The sequence below is a fragment of the Dunckerocampus dactyliophorus genome, chromosome 11 (assembly GCF_027744805.1).
Source record: "Dunckerocampus dactyliophorus isolate RoL2022-P2 chromosome 11, RoL_Ddac_1.1, whole genome shotgun sequence".
NCBI classification, from domain to species: domain Eukaryota; kingdom Metazoa; phylum Chordata; class Actinopteri; order Syngnathiformes; family Syngnathidae; genus Dunckerocampus; species Dunckerocampus dactyliophorus.
In genome coordinates this window covers 20,865,439-20,879,767 of record NC_072829.1, presented here as the reverse complement: position 1 = coordinate 20,879,767, position 14,329 = coordinate 20,865,439, and the positions used below count along the sequence as shown (strand labels likewise).

The 14,329-nt window shown below is 41.2% G+C and overlaps 1 protein-coding gene across 9 annotated transcripts in view; it reads left to right on the top strand.

Annotated features, from left to right (window-relative positions):
- Window positions 1-4,280: 4,280 nt before the first annotated feature.
- gria1a (glutamate receptor, ionotropic, AMPA 1a) overlaps window positions 4,281-14,329 on the top strand; it is a 90,924-nt gene continuing 80,875 nt past the window's right edge. For 2 of the 9 annotated variants that reach the window (XM_054791511.1, XM_054791513.1), the window contains exons 1-2: window positions 4,287-4,944; window positions 5,057-5,191. In XM_054791511.1, the coding sequence (XP_054647486.1) occupies window positions 4,857-4,944; window positions 5,057-5,191 (223 nt within the window). In that variant the 5' untranslated portion in view covers window positions 4,287-4,856. Of the gene's footprint in view, window positions 4,945-5,056; window positions 5,192-14,329 lie in introns of all 9 variants that reach the window. The other 7 variants (XR_008572832.1, XM_054791512.1, XM_054791514.1 and 4 more) reach the window with 6 other exon arrangements.

The following is a 14,329-nucleotide window of genomic DNA, read 5'->3' as shown; positions in this document are numbered from 1 at the left end:
CCCTGGATGTCCTTCCTGATGCAGCCCTGCCATTTAAGCTAGCCAGAGTATTCTGTGGTGTTCTGATAAGTTTGGACCCCAAAGCAAAGGCCTTAGAATATAAGACAACAAAAATACAAAACTACGTCACAAGCGAACAAAAAAAAAGTTTTGTCGGGGAGAAAACTTGCAAACATACAGCACTAAAGAGCCACACTGCTAGCGATTGAACAATTATGTACTGTAAATCAGGCAGTCCCTACAGTCCCTTAGCCAATCGGGACGCAGAACACAATGCATCTTCTCCCTTAGCGAATCAGGACACAGAACACAATGCGAGTTCATACACTGTAGAAAAAAACAAAAAGAGCGCTACACTGTCAAAAATTGCACACAAAAAAAACAAACAGTGTAACAGCGAGGTCGCGTAAAGTGAACCACGTTGTAGCGAGGGAACACTGTAATACATAAGGCAAATAGACAGAACCATATGACACACCAAGTCTATAGAAGAAGAAAGGACGGGTGCGCATAAGGTCTGTTGTCCTCCGCATGTCTGCCTTGTTTGTGGACTGACGACAAAGTGGAATTACTTCTGCGAGTCAGTTTGGAGTCTAGCACAAAAAGTATAAGGAGAATGTTGACTGCGAGTCATGCCAGTCAAAATGTTCAGCAGTACACAACCGGTCACTATCACAATACCAGGAACCCGTTGACAGTGCGTCTCTTAAACAACGCAAGAGCCTGGGCTGCTAGCCGTAGCTTACCATGGCTGAAGATGGATGTAAATAGTAGCAATGTGTACATTATAGCGATCTAATTTATGCTATTTAATATCGGCCACCTAGACAATTCAGGTATCAACTTATTGCCACCCCTATGTGAGTAATGGTCTCACCTTGGCCACCCCAATGAAAAATGTCTGGCACTGCAACTGTTAGGGACCCCTTCCTCACGGCATGCTTGAGGATATAATGTGCTATTTCACACATTTGAAAGTACTGTAGGAATGTCACTTTTATCGAATTGGCTTCTTGATTTTATAATGTAAGATTAATGTCTGCATGAACAAACGTAACCATATAATCGTTTTGTTTGTACACTGTATCGAATCGTTCTGTTTTTAAATATATCGTTTTTGAATCGTATAGTAACCCATGCATCTTGATGCGTATCGACACATGTCGTCTACCACAAAGACATTTACAACCCTAGTAAGGATGTGTCGCACGCAAACAAAAGGGCTCTTTGGGTGGATGAGCAGTTTTTTTTGGTCTTTTTTTCTGTTAAAGCCCCATGTGATTGGTCAAAATGTGTGGTGCCCTGTATGTTAACACAAAGACGGCAGGGGAAGAGTTAGGCACACAAGGAAGTTGGAAAGGTGAGGAAAATGAGCAGCAGGAAATAAAAGCTGAGGCACTTTCTGTTGCCAATATGCCAATAATGCCAATATTTGCTAAAGACTGTTTGGCAAATATTTTTGCTGTCTTGAACCAGAATTCAAAAGCAATGTCTGGCTTCCATTCGTTATTTTTTAGTACATTTTTCTGTACTCTGTCACTTTTGCCAGTTTCCAGTTATTTCAGTAATTCTTCAGGGTTTTTTCTTCTTTGGCGTAAGCGTCCCAACAATTTCAACCACACGTGTACTTTCTTGGACAAACGTACTGAAGATGCACCACCACAAACCAGCTACCATATCTAATTACTCATTTGATATTTACATAGTTTATATACATTTTTTGTGATTGATTTCTGTTTGCTTGTCCAGAGCATGATACCATCTATTTTGCTATCGATCCCTCTCTTCAGCCTGTTTGATGAGATGGTTTGCCGCTTTTACATCCCTCTAGCAAAGGTTTCTTTTACCGTTTTACCTCATATGTTGTACAAGAGATGACAGCATGAGTCTAGTGACTCAATTAAAAGGAATAACATGCTCGTGAGTTACTCTTCCCCCCAGTAGAGTGGAACCACAGGAAGGATTTTGACAGATTGGCCTCATTATTTGCTTCCAACAGTCTTCTATTAAAAACCTGCAGAAAGACACTCACCTTATGATCCATGATAAAGATAACTGTGGTGTTTTTTCCTTTCTTTGTCTTATCTCTGCCATCTATTTGAGCTACTTGTGAGGTAGCACAACAAGCAATTGTCAGTATTCTACATTGGAATAGTTTGCAATCATTACTACTGCTATTCTAAGAAGTATTTCCATTAAACAGGCTTTTTCTTTTTTTTTTTTACAAAAAAAAGGTGGTTGCGTGGTTCCAGGCACACAGAGAGCACACACTGAAATAGACACAATGAACCCAGGATATTTAGATATGCATTATTTTAACTTCTCACACACACTTCTCAATAGCAAAAGCTAAAATGATATGTAAGACTGCAACCTTGTTTTTATTAATCATCCTGCCCGCATTCATTAATTTAAAACCACATGCTAGGATACTGCATGTAGGAGGCCAGAGGTTAATGTCTCTACTCAAGATTTGAATCCTTAGGGAAAGTGTACTTATACCGGCTATGTTGTTGCAGCAGTAAAACAAGGGTAGATACAGAAATTATTACCGCAATTTCCGGTGTATTAGATACACCGGAGGTTAAGCCACACCCACTAAATTTAGAGAGAAAAACAGATTAGTACATATATAAGATGCACTGGACTATAAGCCGCACATGTCCACGTCATAACAAGACATATTGTGGTGCGCATGAGTCCGTGAAGACCAGGCAGCTCTTTGTTTGACAGGAGCCAATCATGAGCTATGAGAAAACTCACAACGAGATTATCGGAAATCGCAGGAGGTCATTACTCAATATAACAGTCTAACTCACAGTGTCATCTTAGACAGAAGGCTAAAATCATCACACAGCAACCAAACACTCAAAAGGTAGCTAAGAAATATCCAATAATATCCAAAATATACAATAATATCCCATAATGCATTTCTTCCCAGAAGAGCAGTTCATTGGCCAATGACTTCCATGGATACTCAGCAGCCGTGGCTGCCGGGCCACCAGAGAGAACTCCTGAGCTCCCTGAGCAGTAATGACCTCCTCCATGGTTGACTCCTGCCAAAGAAAGAGTTACCGTTTCCTCACTGACTCGTGGTCCACACAGCATTTAAACAATTCGTAGTAGTTCTGAAGTATCGGAGCTGTCACGAGATTAGAACATAAATCCCTAAATTAGCCGCACCACTGTATAAGCCGCAGGGTTGAAAGTTTAAGAAAAATGTAGCGGCTTATACATCGGAAATTACCAAACTCCTTTTAAAAATGATGATTATTTTTTTTTTATTTACAAATCATGTATCTTTGACCCTCATTGTGTTTGCAATGTAAAACCTCATTTCCCAATCAAGTGCCAAGACGATATCACACCATGCATTGTGCAGTCCATCCCATGCGGGCGCTAGCTCATTTTCCCATGTGTACAAAAGCACGGGGGCATGCACCTTTTTTCTTTTGGATGTAATTGGCAGTATCTGTGTGTAAATATGTGTTTTAAATCATAAACCCTTATCAGCCGCTTACCAGTTCTGCTGGCTGCAAAAGGAAAGGGAACGGGGAGAGCAAAAAGTCAGAATTTTCAATATCGTCCATGTAAAAAGCACCAGTTGAAAGAGTGGAATCTTAATCAGTTCCTTCAGGGAATGTTTTCTCCCTTACAACACACCGTTGAAATTCAAATGTCTCCAGCATATACACAATCTGAATGTGATTTCATCCAGCTGGCTTTTGATGTATTATGTTTATTTTTGCAAACCAAATGGCAATAATGACTTTTTCTTTTTCTCCATGTCTCTAATTACTCTTTAAATCACGGAATGATCATCTTTCACACCCTGAATCACAAGGACTTAATTGTTTTAACCCTTTATAGTGCACTCATTAAAATGCTTGTAAATTGAAATATTAACCCCAGAAATGTACTTGTAGACTTACTTAAAAACATTTGTTAATATAATACAATGTAATATAATATTTAATATTGCTATATGCGGATAATATGCTTTTATTTCATTACATTTAATGGTAATTTATTCCTTAGTTTTCATTATTATTATTTACTTTTTCTCCTGAGAGAAATCACAGGGTTTTCTGCTGCCATTTTGACTTTAGTTCCTGCTGCAAATGATGACTGCCAATTCCTTGCTTTAACAAATGGCGTGCGCGCAAATTGTCATTTTTATTTTTGTTTTTTGTGAACAGACATCCATTAAATTCCGTGCGTATCCCTTGAGACTTGCTGGTGCGCTCGGAGCTGCACACTGCAAAAAATATCCACTCTCTCGCAGTAATTTAGCCAACTGGTGGGAGTGAAAATGACTTCTTTTCTGTACAAAGACGGACTACGACAGAGAGAGGGAAAGCAGTTTTTTTGGGGGGGAAAGGAGCTTCTGCCATTTGTTGATAGTGTTTCAATTCTGTACAGTAGCGACGAGCTCTTGTCTGCCCCATGTTAAATATCCAGTTTAAGGATTAAATTCCCAGTCAAGGAAAACAGTTGTGAGAAAATGCATGGCTCGTGAATCATGACCACTTTTGAACTAAACGTTTTTAAGCGTGCGCATTTTTTGCAGCGCACCTAACGCCATCTCCACAACAGCAGCCAAGGACAAGAGAGCATCAGCAGATCGAGTGAGAGGAGGAGAGAGGAAGGTGCCTCCTCTCGCCATTGCCACCATAACAATCACCACCACCACCATCGCCTCTATCTTCGAGTCCATGTCGGTGAAGATGATGCTGCACTAACAGGCGGCGGGAGGAGTGCCGGAGCGCGGGAGGGATTTTAACTTGAAAACGCGGACGAAACATATATATTTTTGGATTTCGGCTCTATTCCCCTTCGCCAATGCAAAAGGAAATATGCAGCGAAGCTTCACCATCCTCTACACCAGTTTACTGGGGATGTGCTTGGCTTCAAGTGCAAGTTTCCCAAGTAACATCAATATAGGTGAGAATGGCGCACAACGCCAAGGCTTTCATTGGCACCTTTCTCCTCGGGAGTGAGTCTTATTATTTCACATTTGCATTCGTGATGACAGTGTGTGTTTGCTGCTCAACAGGAGGATTGTTCCCCACCGAGTCCCACGAATATGAAGTGTTTCGCTTCGCCCTCTCTCACCACCAGGACATCCCCAAACTGGTGCCGCAGGTCGATATGGTCAAAATGGGCAACAGTTTTTCCATGACATATGCCTGTAAGTAATAATGTATTGTTTTCCCCATCCTATTTGTGCAGTGATGGATGTGCCGCATGACTTATAGGCCGTTTGGATGGCTCTTATTAACTGTTGCGTGCGTGGGGACTTGTTTTTTTTTCTCTTGCTCTCCGGGGGCCGAACCTCTGCAGAGGAACAAGCATGCATGCTGTATATTATGTGTCAATGTTTTAGCAGTCTTCTAACAGGCTGTTCCTGATCCTAGTGAGGCTCAAACTGAGGTAGAAAAACGTGGTGATCAAATTGGACAAAAAATGGGGAAAAGGCTTTTTTTTTTTTAAATCACAAGCCATGTTACTGTTAAAAAATGACAAATATTAATGTATGCGCCAGAAATATTCCAATATAAAAAAAACATCTCGCCTGACAGAATTTGTCTGTGGTCTGAAATGATACAGACTCATTTCAATGAAGCTTTTATCAAGATAATAGCAGGGCAGAGCAGTAGGGATGCTATTGTCCTGTGGCTGTGTGTCATAATGGCAGTCACAGAACAACTCCTTGCTTGCCAGTTAAAAAAGAAACACCAAGCTGAATTGTGCCTTTTTTGTTAACTCTACAATTATGGTCTTCATATTCTGACAAGTGTGAGCTTCTCACCAAGAGTCTAAAATACCGTCCCACAAAATCAGCATTGGAATTGCTCAATTATGATAACATTCAAGTCGTTTTGTTTATGGATGGTCAACAACGGGCTTGTTTTCCTACCGTGTTACGTACAGCGTCAAGTCAAGGCGCTTGTATTCATACAGCGCCGATTCACAACAGAAGTTATCTCAAGGCACTTTTCACATTTCAGGGGTGGTCCTCACACATGAAAGAAAACCAACTGAACCCCACAAGAGCAAGCGCTGAGGCAAGAAAAACTCTATAGGGTGGCCGTCTGTCTGAACTAGTTGGGTTGAGATAGAGGGACAGATAGCGAGAAAAGGGGTTTAGCGACCGGGTGAGGGATGAGAGAACATTGGGCACAACAAGAGCTCTACCAATTCTCTGCAGTGTCTAGCAAGCACCACCTTCTGTGGTTGGTACCCTAACCCGGGATGCCAAAAAATAGAGTAAAATCAGCACTTTTTGGCAGAAAAGTAGCTTTTAAATAACTAAGGTTATTGTAGACGGTTTTGCTTGTATGCTGAGCATGTAATTTCAACGGCAGGGTGACTTGTTTTTATCATACGAAGTTATATGAAGGAAAACCGTTTTGCATGCAACATCCCCTTGCATTAGACTTGGCTTTCCCAAACACATTTACAAAGTGTCATATGATTTGGACCTGTGAAAGCAGCTCTTTCAATAGGCAGCTGTCACATTTCTAGAAAACTGTCTTTGATTTAGTGTAGCTAATGGCATTTTCTTTGCGTCATATGGAGCCAGTGATGGAGGGATCATGAAAGCCAGATGATTACATACTAGTATATAGAAGTTTTCAAATTGGCATTTATACTAAAACATTTGCGACTGCAGTCATGCACAGTAGCTCAATGAACATTCAGAGCTGACTGCTGCTGAACACGCTCACCTAAGCAAGTGTGAACTAAAATGCTCCTTGCAGGTTTGTGTTGTATTGCTTCTCTGTCAGCTCCAAAATGACAGACTTTTTTTTGGATGAAATCTGCTGTTTTACAAAAGGTACCTTTGAAAATACATCCAAAGCGAGAGACGATATCGGGTAGGTCAAACCTCCCCAACACATGGAGCTTGTGGAATTGGGGCAGGAGTGTGTAATTACAAGCAAACGAACCAAATACACCCCCACTGATAAGATGTATATGCTTTTAGAATAGTATGGAAATACAGAGAAATGTTTGAATTTCAGACTTAAGCCGTGTTTTCACTAATCGAGACAGTTCAGTTTGCCACGGTTTGGAATGGTAAACCCATCCAAACAAAGGTGTACCAGTATACCAGACCAGCTGAACCTGAGGAAAAAGGTTCATTGGTATGCAGGATGCGGCATGATATAAAAATTCCCGATTGCTATTCTTGCTGATCAAAACCCCTGCAGATCAATTCTTTGGAAGATTTTAAGGAATTTACCTGTTGAAATGTTTCTCATTGAGCACACTATGCCATCCTTCCGTCCTCATATGAAGAATCATGGTGCCACATTGCAGTCTGTCGCTACGTATAGGCTAGGCTATGCCAAGCAGCGGAGAACTTGCAAACTCCACATGCTAACCAGAGGGATTTTCAGAAAGCAGGAATGACACCCCTTCCAGTTACTCAATCTAAAATAGCATTTCTCTGCTGAGGCTCTGGAGACGTGTTTGTGTAATGAGTCAGAGGAGAAAAACAGCCTCTCCCTGGGTTTCTATTTAGTATGCCCGCATGGAGGAGGCTGCGTGTGTGTGTGTGTGTGTGTGTTTGCATCTGGGTGCCCATTCTGACATCTGTGTAGGATGTTGTGAGTGACTGACAGTTCACAGTGGGAAAGTGCCCGCGGGCTCTTCGGGTGCATGAGCGTGAAAAGCAGTGGGTGAATGGTCCCTTGTGCACAGGGCATGAATAGAGCTCCGGATGAGGGTGATACTCATCAGCTGGCTCTTATGACTCGCCACTTCCTCGAGAGGCCATCCCTTCTATTGCTCATACACACACACAGAAATGCACACGGTGGCACCTGCCTTGGAGAACAGGGCAGTGAGTTTGGTGTGTAAAGTCGCAGCATCAATATGTACAGCTTGGCAGATTTTACAGATTTTAATGGTACCAAAGTAACCATACGTTGCGGTACCAACTATACTGTATAGACCCTTAGGGTACAATAACTGATGAGGGTAGGAAGAAAGTTGGTCTTAGTGGGACATTGCTGTCACACATACTGACTTCCTGCCTACACAAGCCAGATTGACTTTTACCGTTTCAAACTGTACCATGGTAAGATGAACTGAATTGGACCACTTGGTAGAGATGATGCTTAAAACAGCAATCAAGAAGAGATTCTAACAGTCAACGTGAAACACAGGTGAGATGGAGCATTAGTGGCAATTTAGATTTAACCGTCTCCTGTCTTACTTATTTACTTCCGTCTACACCGAGTCATAAGTGACACTTGCAACATGCTGTATCAGTTTTGTAGTTCTTTTTTTTTCCCAGCATGCAGTTTTTCTGTACGCACATATCAGTGCTTACCGGACAAGCTTATGGCATACATGCTACTTCGGGGGTTAAAAATAACTGCCAGGGATGCTGCATGTACTTGGAGAATATTAGTCACTGTTCCCCTCAGTTAGATATCACATTACCATAATCTGCTATTGACTTGGTTTATAATAAGGACGAACGGAGTCGCAAGCTTCAAATCCTCTGCAGGCTCACGCTTTCATGATCGACTTTTCTCTTTGATATCAAATGTGTGTGCGTGTGCGGGGATTTACAGCAGTCTTTAGCTATTTTTGGTAATAAGCCCTGCTTTTAAATGACAAAATGCAGAAGCAGGTATCAAGCTGTAACGGCAGCGTTTGAAAAGGTATGTCTAGCTTCAGGAGTCACTGATGCGACTTTGATTTTGTGTCCGGTTCAGTCATTGTGGAAATAAACCTTTTGTTAAGACTAATTAGTGTTCATGGAAGAGACTGTTTGCATTGTCGCTGGGATGCAGGGAGCAGTGTCTCACTGGGTCTCTGAGGGTCGCTCAACAGGGACTACAAAAGGCTCTAGGAAGGAGCCATGATCAATGAGGCCTGCTCAGCCAATCAATATGGAATACAAGTGAGGGGTAGGGCATATCCCTCCTGGAAGACACCTATTAAGTATTGTGGCATGATAGAATGTACAGTATGCAGGTCTTTGACAAGGAGTAACTGTACAGGTATATGTCAAGAGGTCAAGTCCAGGGGTGGTTAACCACAGATATTAAGTCATATTGGCTGCGCTTTTTGATTCCGAAGTGCAAAACTGTCTAGCTTATCGCAAAATATAATGGTAAGATTGAAAAATAATTGTTGTTTGTTATGGCACAACAAAAGTGTAGTTCACTGTAACGTAGTGATGCCATTGTCACATTTACATAATTGCATTTGCATGTAATTGTAATGGACGCCGTAGGAGAGAGGAACAACGTCGTGAGAGACAAAAAGTGAGTAAAAAAAACATGAAAAGCAGAACAAATATGTTTAGAATTACAAATCAATTTTCTTTTGTCGCCTCTGAACGCTTTTAGATCGGGAAGGGGCCCACAGCAGCACTCGCTGCTTGTTGGGAACAACATTACAGTCATTACTCGCTACATCGTGGTTCGAACATCACACCCTCACTCTATCGTGGTTTCTCAAAAATATATTCCTTAATAGATTATCACTGTTTCGTGGTTGAATACGGCCTATTACTAGCCAAAATATATGCATATATAAGTAAATTGTATTTATTTTTGGCCGAAATTAAGCATTTTAATCATAAACACGTCTAAATGAACAAAAATACAAATATAAGGCATGTAGAAGAGGTTATATGTAGTGTATGTAATATCTGTGACGCTGTGTGCGACTCTAAGAGGCGGTGCCTGGGAAGTGACGTGTGTGACGTCAGCTAGCTACTGTAGAGTTGGTGAGTGTTAGCATGGTTAGCAGTGTGGAGAGTGCCAGTGACTGGCAGGAGGCTAACAGCAGCTCCTGTGTAAATGTTCACTGCATATGTGTTCTCTGCGCCAATGCAGTAGTATTCTATGACACTGCCACTATATATCAGGAACGATACGTAGAGACACTGCGATTGGCTGGCGACCAGTCCAGGGTGTACCCCGCCTCTCGCCCGAAGTCAGCTGGGATAGGCTCCAGCATACACCGCGACCCTGATTAGGATAAGCGGCATAGAAAAATGATGGATGGATGTGCTACATAGAGACAATAGCCACCAAGTATGCTGTCAATGCTAACGTGTCAGTCTTTGTATTGTTATGTTTACGTCTTATTGTCGATTATTATTTCAACTATATTGGATAATACGAGTGTAAAACTGACTATAGGAGTGTTATTTCATGTCTAGACGGTTCGAATCATGCTAAAACCATATTAAGAAGGTCTTAAAAAGGTCTTCTATGCTCCAATTACGAAAATATTCCATTTATAAATAATGAATCCTACTTCACGGAAATTCACTTATCGCAGTCGGATCTGAAGCCAATTTACCAGCATAAACGAGGGGCGACTGTACATGCTTTCATAGTCTCTTTCATAGTTTCAGAGACTCCAAAAGTCTCTTCACTAGATTTGTCGACAATTGCTTTTTTGAAAAAGAGTATCTTGAGGGCTCTGAAATCATTAAAATTAGCATTGCATTTCTAATGAGCATTAAAATGAGCATTAAATCCAGTGTAATAGTCAACATTATGTATTGATGAATGATGACCATTAGTACAGTCGTTCTCAATTATTGTCTGTCATGCCCCCCCCTTGGGAAGACAACCCCTCTCAATACCATAGCATAACTGAATAGTTGTGTTGTGGTCCTCGCTTTAATAATATTGCAGTGAAATGCAATGTAAGTAATGGAGAGGCATTTAAGCAGGACCCTCAGGTCTCAATTAATGTGGTCCACTTAGACCGGACCCTCAGGTCTTAGTTAATGTAGTGCACGCAAAGCCAATTTGGTGATGCTCTTGGCCTCTCCAAGTGAACATATTTACAGTCAACTCTCATCATCATTTTTGTTTGTTACGGTTGAACCATTGTACTCATTGCCATTCAACAAACAATATGACGACTGAACACATGGAGTGTAGGGAATATGGTAAAAATAACTGTTTATGTATTTTAAAAAAAATCATTGTGACAGTTTATAAGACTTATATGACTGTGTGTGTGGTCTTCAGCCTGACCCCCAAATCAGGACATTCAGATGTAAACAAAAATGTGTTGGTTTATTGACCCTGCCTATTGTGTCCTGTCAAATTTCGGAATACTTTAGTCAGTATACTATAATTGCAAAAAAACATTTAATTGTAATTAACTGAGATCTCAGCAAATGCCTAAAATATGCTGTCCTATGTGGGTCAGCAATCACTCGATTAATTTCTCTTTCATCCTGTCGCTTCGCTCCGACTACCAAATAAAAATCCGTGCGAGCTTGTGTGTCTGTGACAACAGTCCAAAATTCACCAGTCACGCACGGGCACACACAAACAATAGCTAACAAGAGATTGAGCAGATGTGTTTAATGTATTATTCAGGTCAACACATCCAAAGCTAACACTCCACAGAGTTATGAGCATAAATATGTAATAATAACCCCTTGAAATCTGGCTCTATTCCAAACTGTAATGCATAATTCTCCACTGGGAGGAGGTGAAAAAGAAAATAATTGTCTCCCAGTACCTTTATTTTGTTTTTGGGTCTATGTACTCTTTTCGCTACACTCCTCTCCCAGCCTCCAGTGTTTAAAAATAAATTCTAGATGCACTCTAAGTGTAGGGAAGAAGGTTAAGCTGCAGTTTGAGGCCTGGTGGCTGGTGTCTGTGAAGCCTCTGGGTGATGTACTATATTGTGTTGCTTGTGTGTCAGACAGTCAGGTGCAGCCGAGGTGACTGACATCAGCAGTCCTCTCATGATCAGAGGGATTACTCTGAAGCGATATTGGAAAAGAATAGCAGGTCAGTGTTCCTACATGATGGTTATTTGTTGAGGGGAAAAACAAAGAATTGAGGGAGAAATAAAAAATAAGAAGCTGACAGGTCTTCTCTTGGGAGCGGGAGTCTGGCAGGTGCTGGTTTGATGAATGAGAAGGCAGCATCGGGGATAGCGAATGGCCCATAGCAATCAATGTAGATCGTCCAAAAGTGCTCCCTAAGCAGCATAGTGATGGAGCGCGGAGCAGGCGGAGGACGCAGATTGTTTCTGTGTGCCGTGTCCACTTGAGTTGCTTTACACAAGACAGGCAGAGGAATGTGCACATAGAGCACAAGACATGGAGGGAAAAATTCTTCGGAGGGAAGAAACGCACCACCTGTTATGTGATTTCCGCTCTGATTTTACCATTGCCACACACACGTAAGCCTGTGCTTTGCAGAAATGTGGCACCAGGCTAAACCAATGCTAGGGATGGGCATCTGACAAATTTGAAACACAATAATCCCGCGTTTATTGTGGTTAACTGGTTCCAGAAGTCCATAGATCCATAAGTGAATTTCCGCAAAGTAGGATTCCTTATGTATAAATGTAATATTTCTATAGTTAAAGCATAGAAAACCTGTTCACAACCTTGTAAATACGTTTTTCGCATTATTAGAGCCCTCTAGACATGAAATAACACTCCTATAGTCACCTTTACACTCGTATTACTCACTATAGTAGACATAACAACAGTAAATAAGCCAGTTAAGACATAAATAAGACTACAGCCTGTGTGTGTTGCTATAAATGTGTTCCCGAGAAGAGCTGAGTGAGGGGTGGACAGGAAGCAACGTCGGGAGGGTCGGAGTGGAGTTTCAGCTTAGCATGGGTTGGGGTAGGCCATGTTTTTATTAGGGATTTTTGATTAAGAATTATTGTGCCTGTTGTGAGATAATTCAAACCTGAAATAAAAGCCTGTTCTTCCCGCACTTGTGTGTCTCAGCAAACATTACAGTAACATTACTGACACCTAGTGGCCAGTGTACAATGCTGCGGTACATATCATCACAGTGAGTGTGTCTTTTGAATGCATTTTAATTCGTTTAGCCATTTTTATGCTTGAAAATTCTTAATTTAGACAATTTAGACAAAACAAACAACTTCTGTTTAAACATGCATATGTTTTGACGAATAATATTTAATAATAATATAATGTATAATATAATATCAAAAAATGTATGGGATAGAAAAATCCACCTCTGAATGTTCTGAATTCCTGTTTAAATGGTTGTTTTATATTGAGCATATTAATGCTGCTCAAAGAAGTTGTGCCTCAATTTCCCATGGGTTTTCTTCAGGATTAAAACTCGATAAGACTGAATCAACAGCTTTTCTACTGGTTACAGCCATGCGAGGCTCTCCATATTGTTTCAAAAAGAATTCATCAATTGCACACAATGAACTTAACAATCTCTGCCCAGCAATCGATTACTCTGCACATCTGCGCTCTGCACGGTGGCCGAGTGGTTAGCATGTTGGCCACACAGTCCGGAGATCAGGAAGACTTGGGTTCAGATCTCTGCTTGGGCATCTCTGTGTGGAGTTTGCATGTTCTCCCCGTGAGCGGGTTTCCTCTGGGTACTCCGGTTTCCTCCTACATTCCAAAAACATGCATGTTAGGTTAATTAGTGACTCTAAATCGTCCATAAGTATGAATGTGAGGGTCAATGATTGTTTGTCTATATGTGCCCTGCGATTGGCTGGCGACCAATCCAGGGTGTACCCCACCTCTCGCCCGAAGTCAGCTGGGATAGGCTCCAGCATACCCCCGCGACCCTAATGAAAACTTAAAAACAATAATGATAAATAAGTAGAATGTTATAATAATAATAATAATAATAACCATAATCATAAATAAATAGAATGTTAAATTATAAGCAAATAATTTAGTTCAGCTTTTGGACCATACCTTCATTGAAATTGTATTGAGATGTTTACAATGATGCTACTGTAGCTTCGTTGCCTTTGTTTCCCTCATTGTCCTCCAAAGCATGTTCACATTGCTTCTTTGTATTCAAACTGTCTTACCCTGTGTTTTAAAGAAATCTGTCATCTCTGGAGGTAATGGCATCTGGGAAGTACAGGTCTAAGCTTGGATGTGTTGGGCGGGCAATTAGAAAACAATGTGTTCGTGTTCGGGGATGCAGCGCGAGCACTCTTTGATGGCAGCTGTCATGTTTTTGGTGGCGAAGACAGCAGTGAAGTTGTTCCTCTGTCACACTGCACATCTCGGGAGCCTATGTATACCCTAATAAGTAGCAAATTTTACAAGTATATTAAACAGTGTGACACATTGCAGCTGCTTTTGCCGCATACCTCTGTTGCCTTCCACAAGATGCATGCCCCCGTGATACTGAATTAGAGCCCTGCCATGTTGTCAGACCTGCAACGGTTGGGCATTGTTAGAGCTGCGGAATACACATCCCACACACAAATTAGGTGTTACACAAATGCAATGTAATTTCTCTTGAGTGAATTAGACTTCAGTGGATAATCAGTGAAGGCTGTAAGC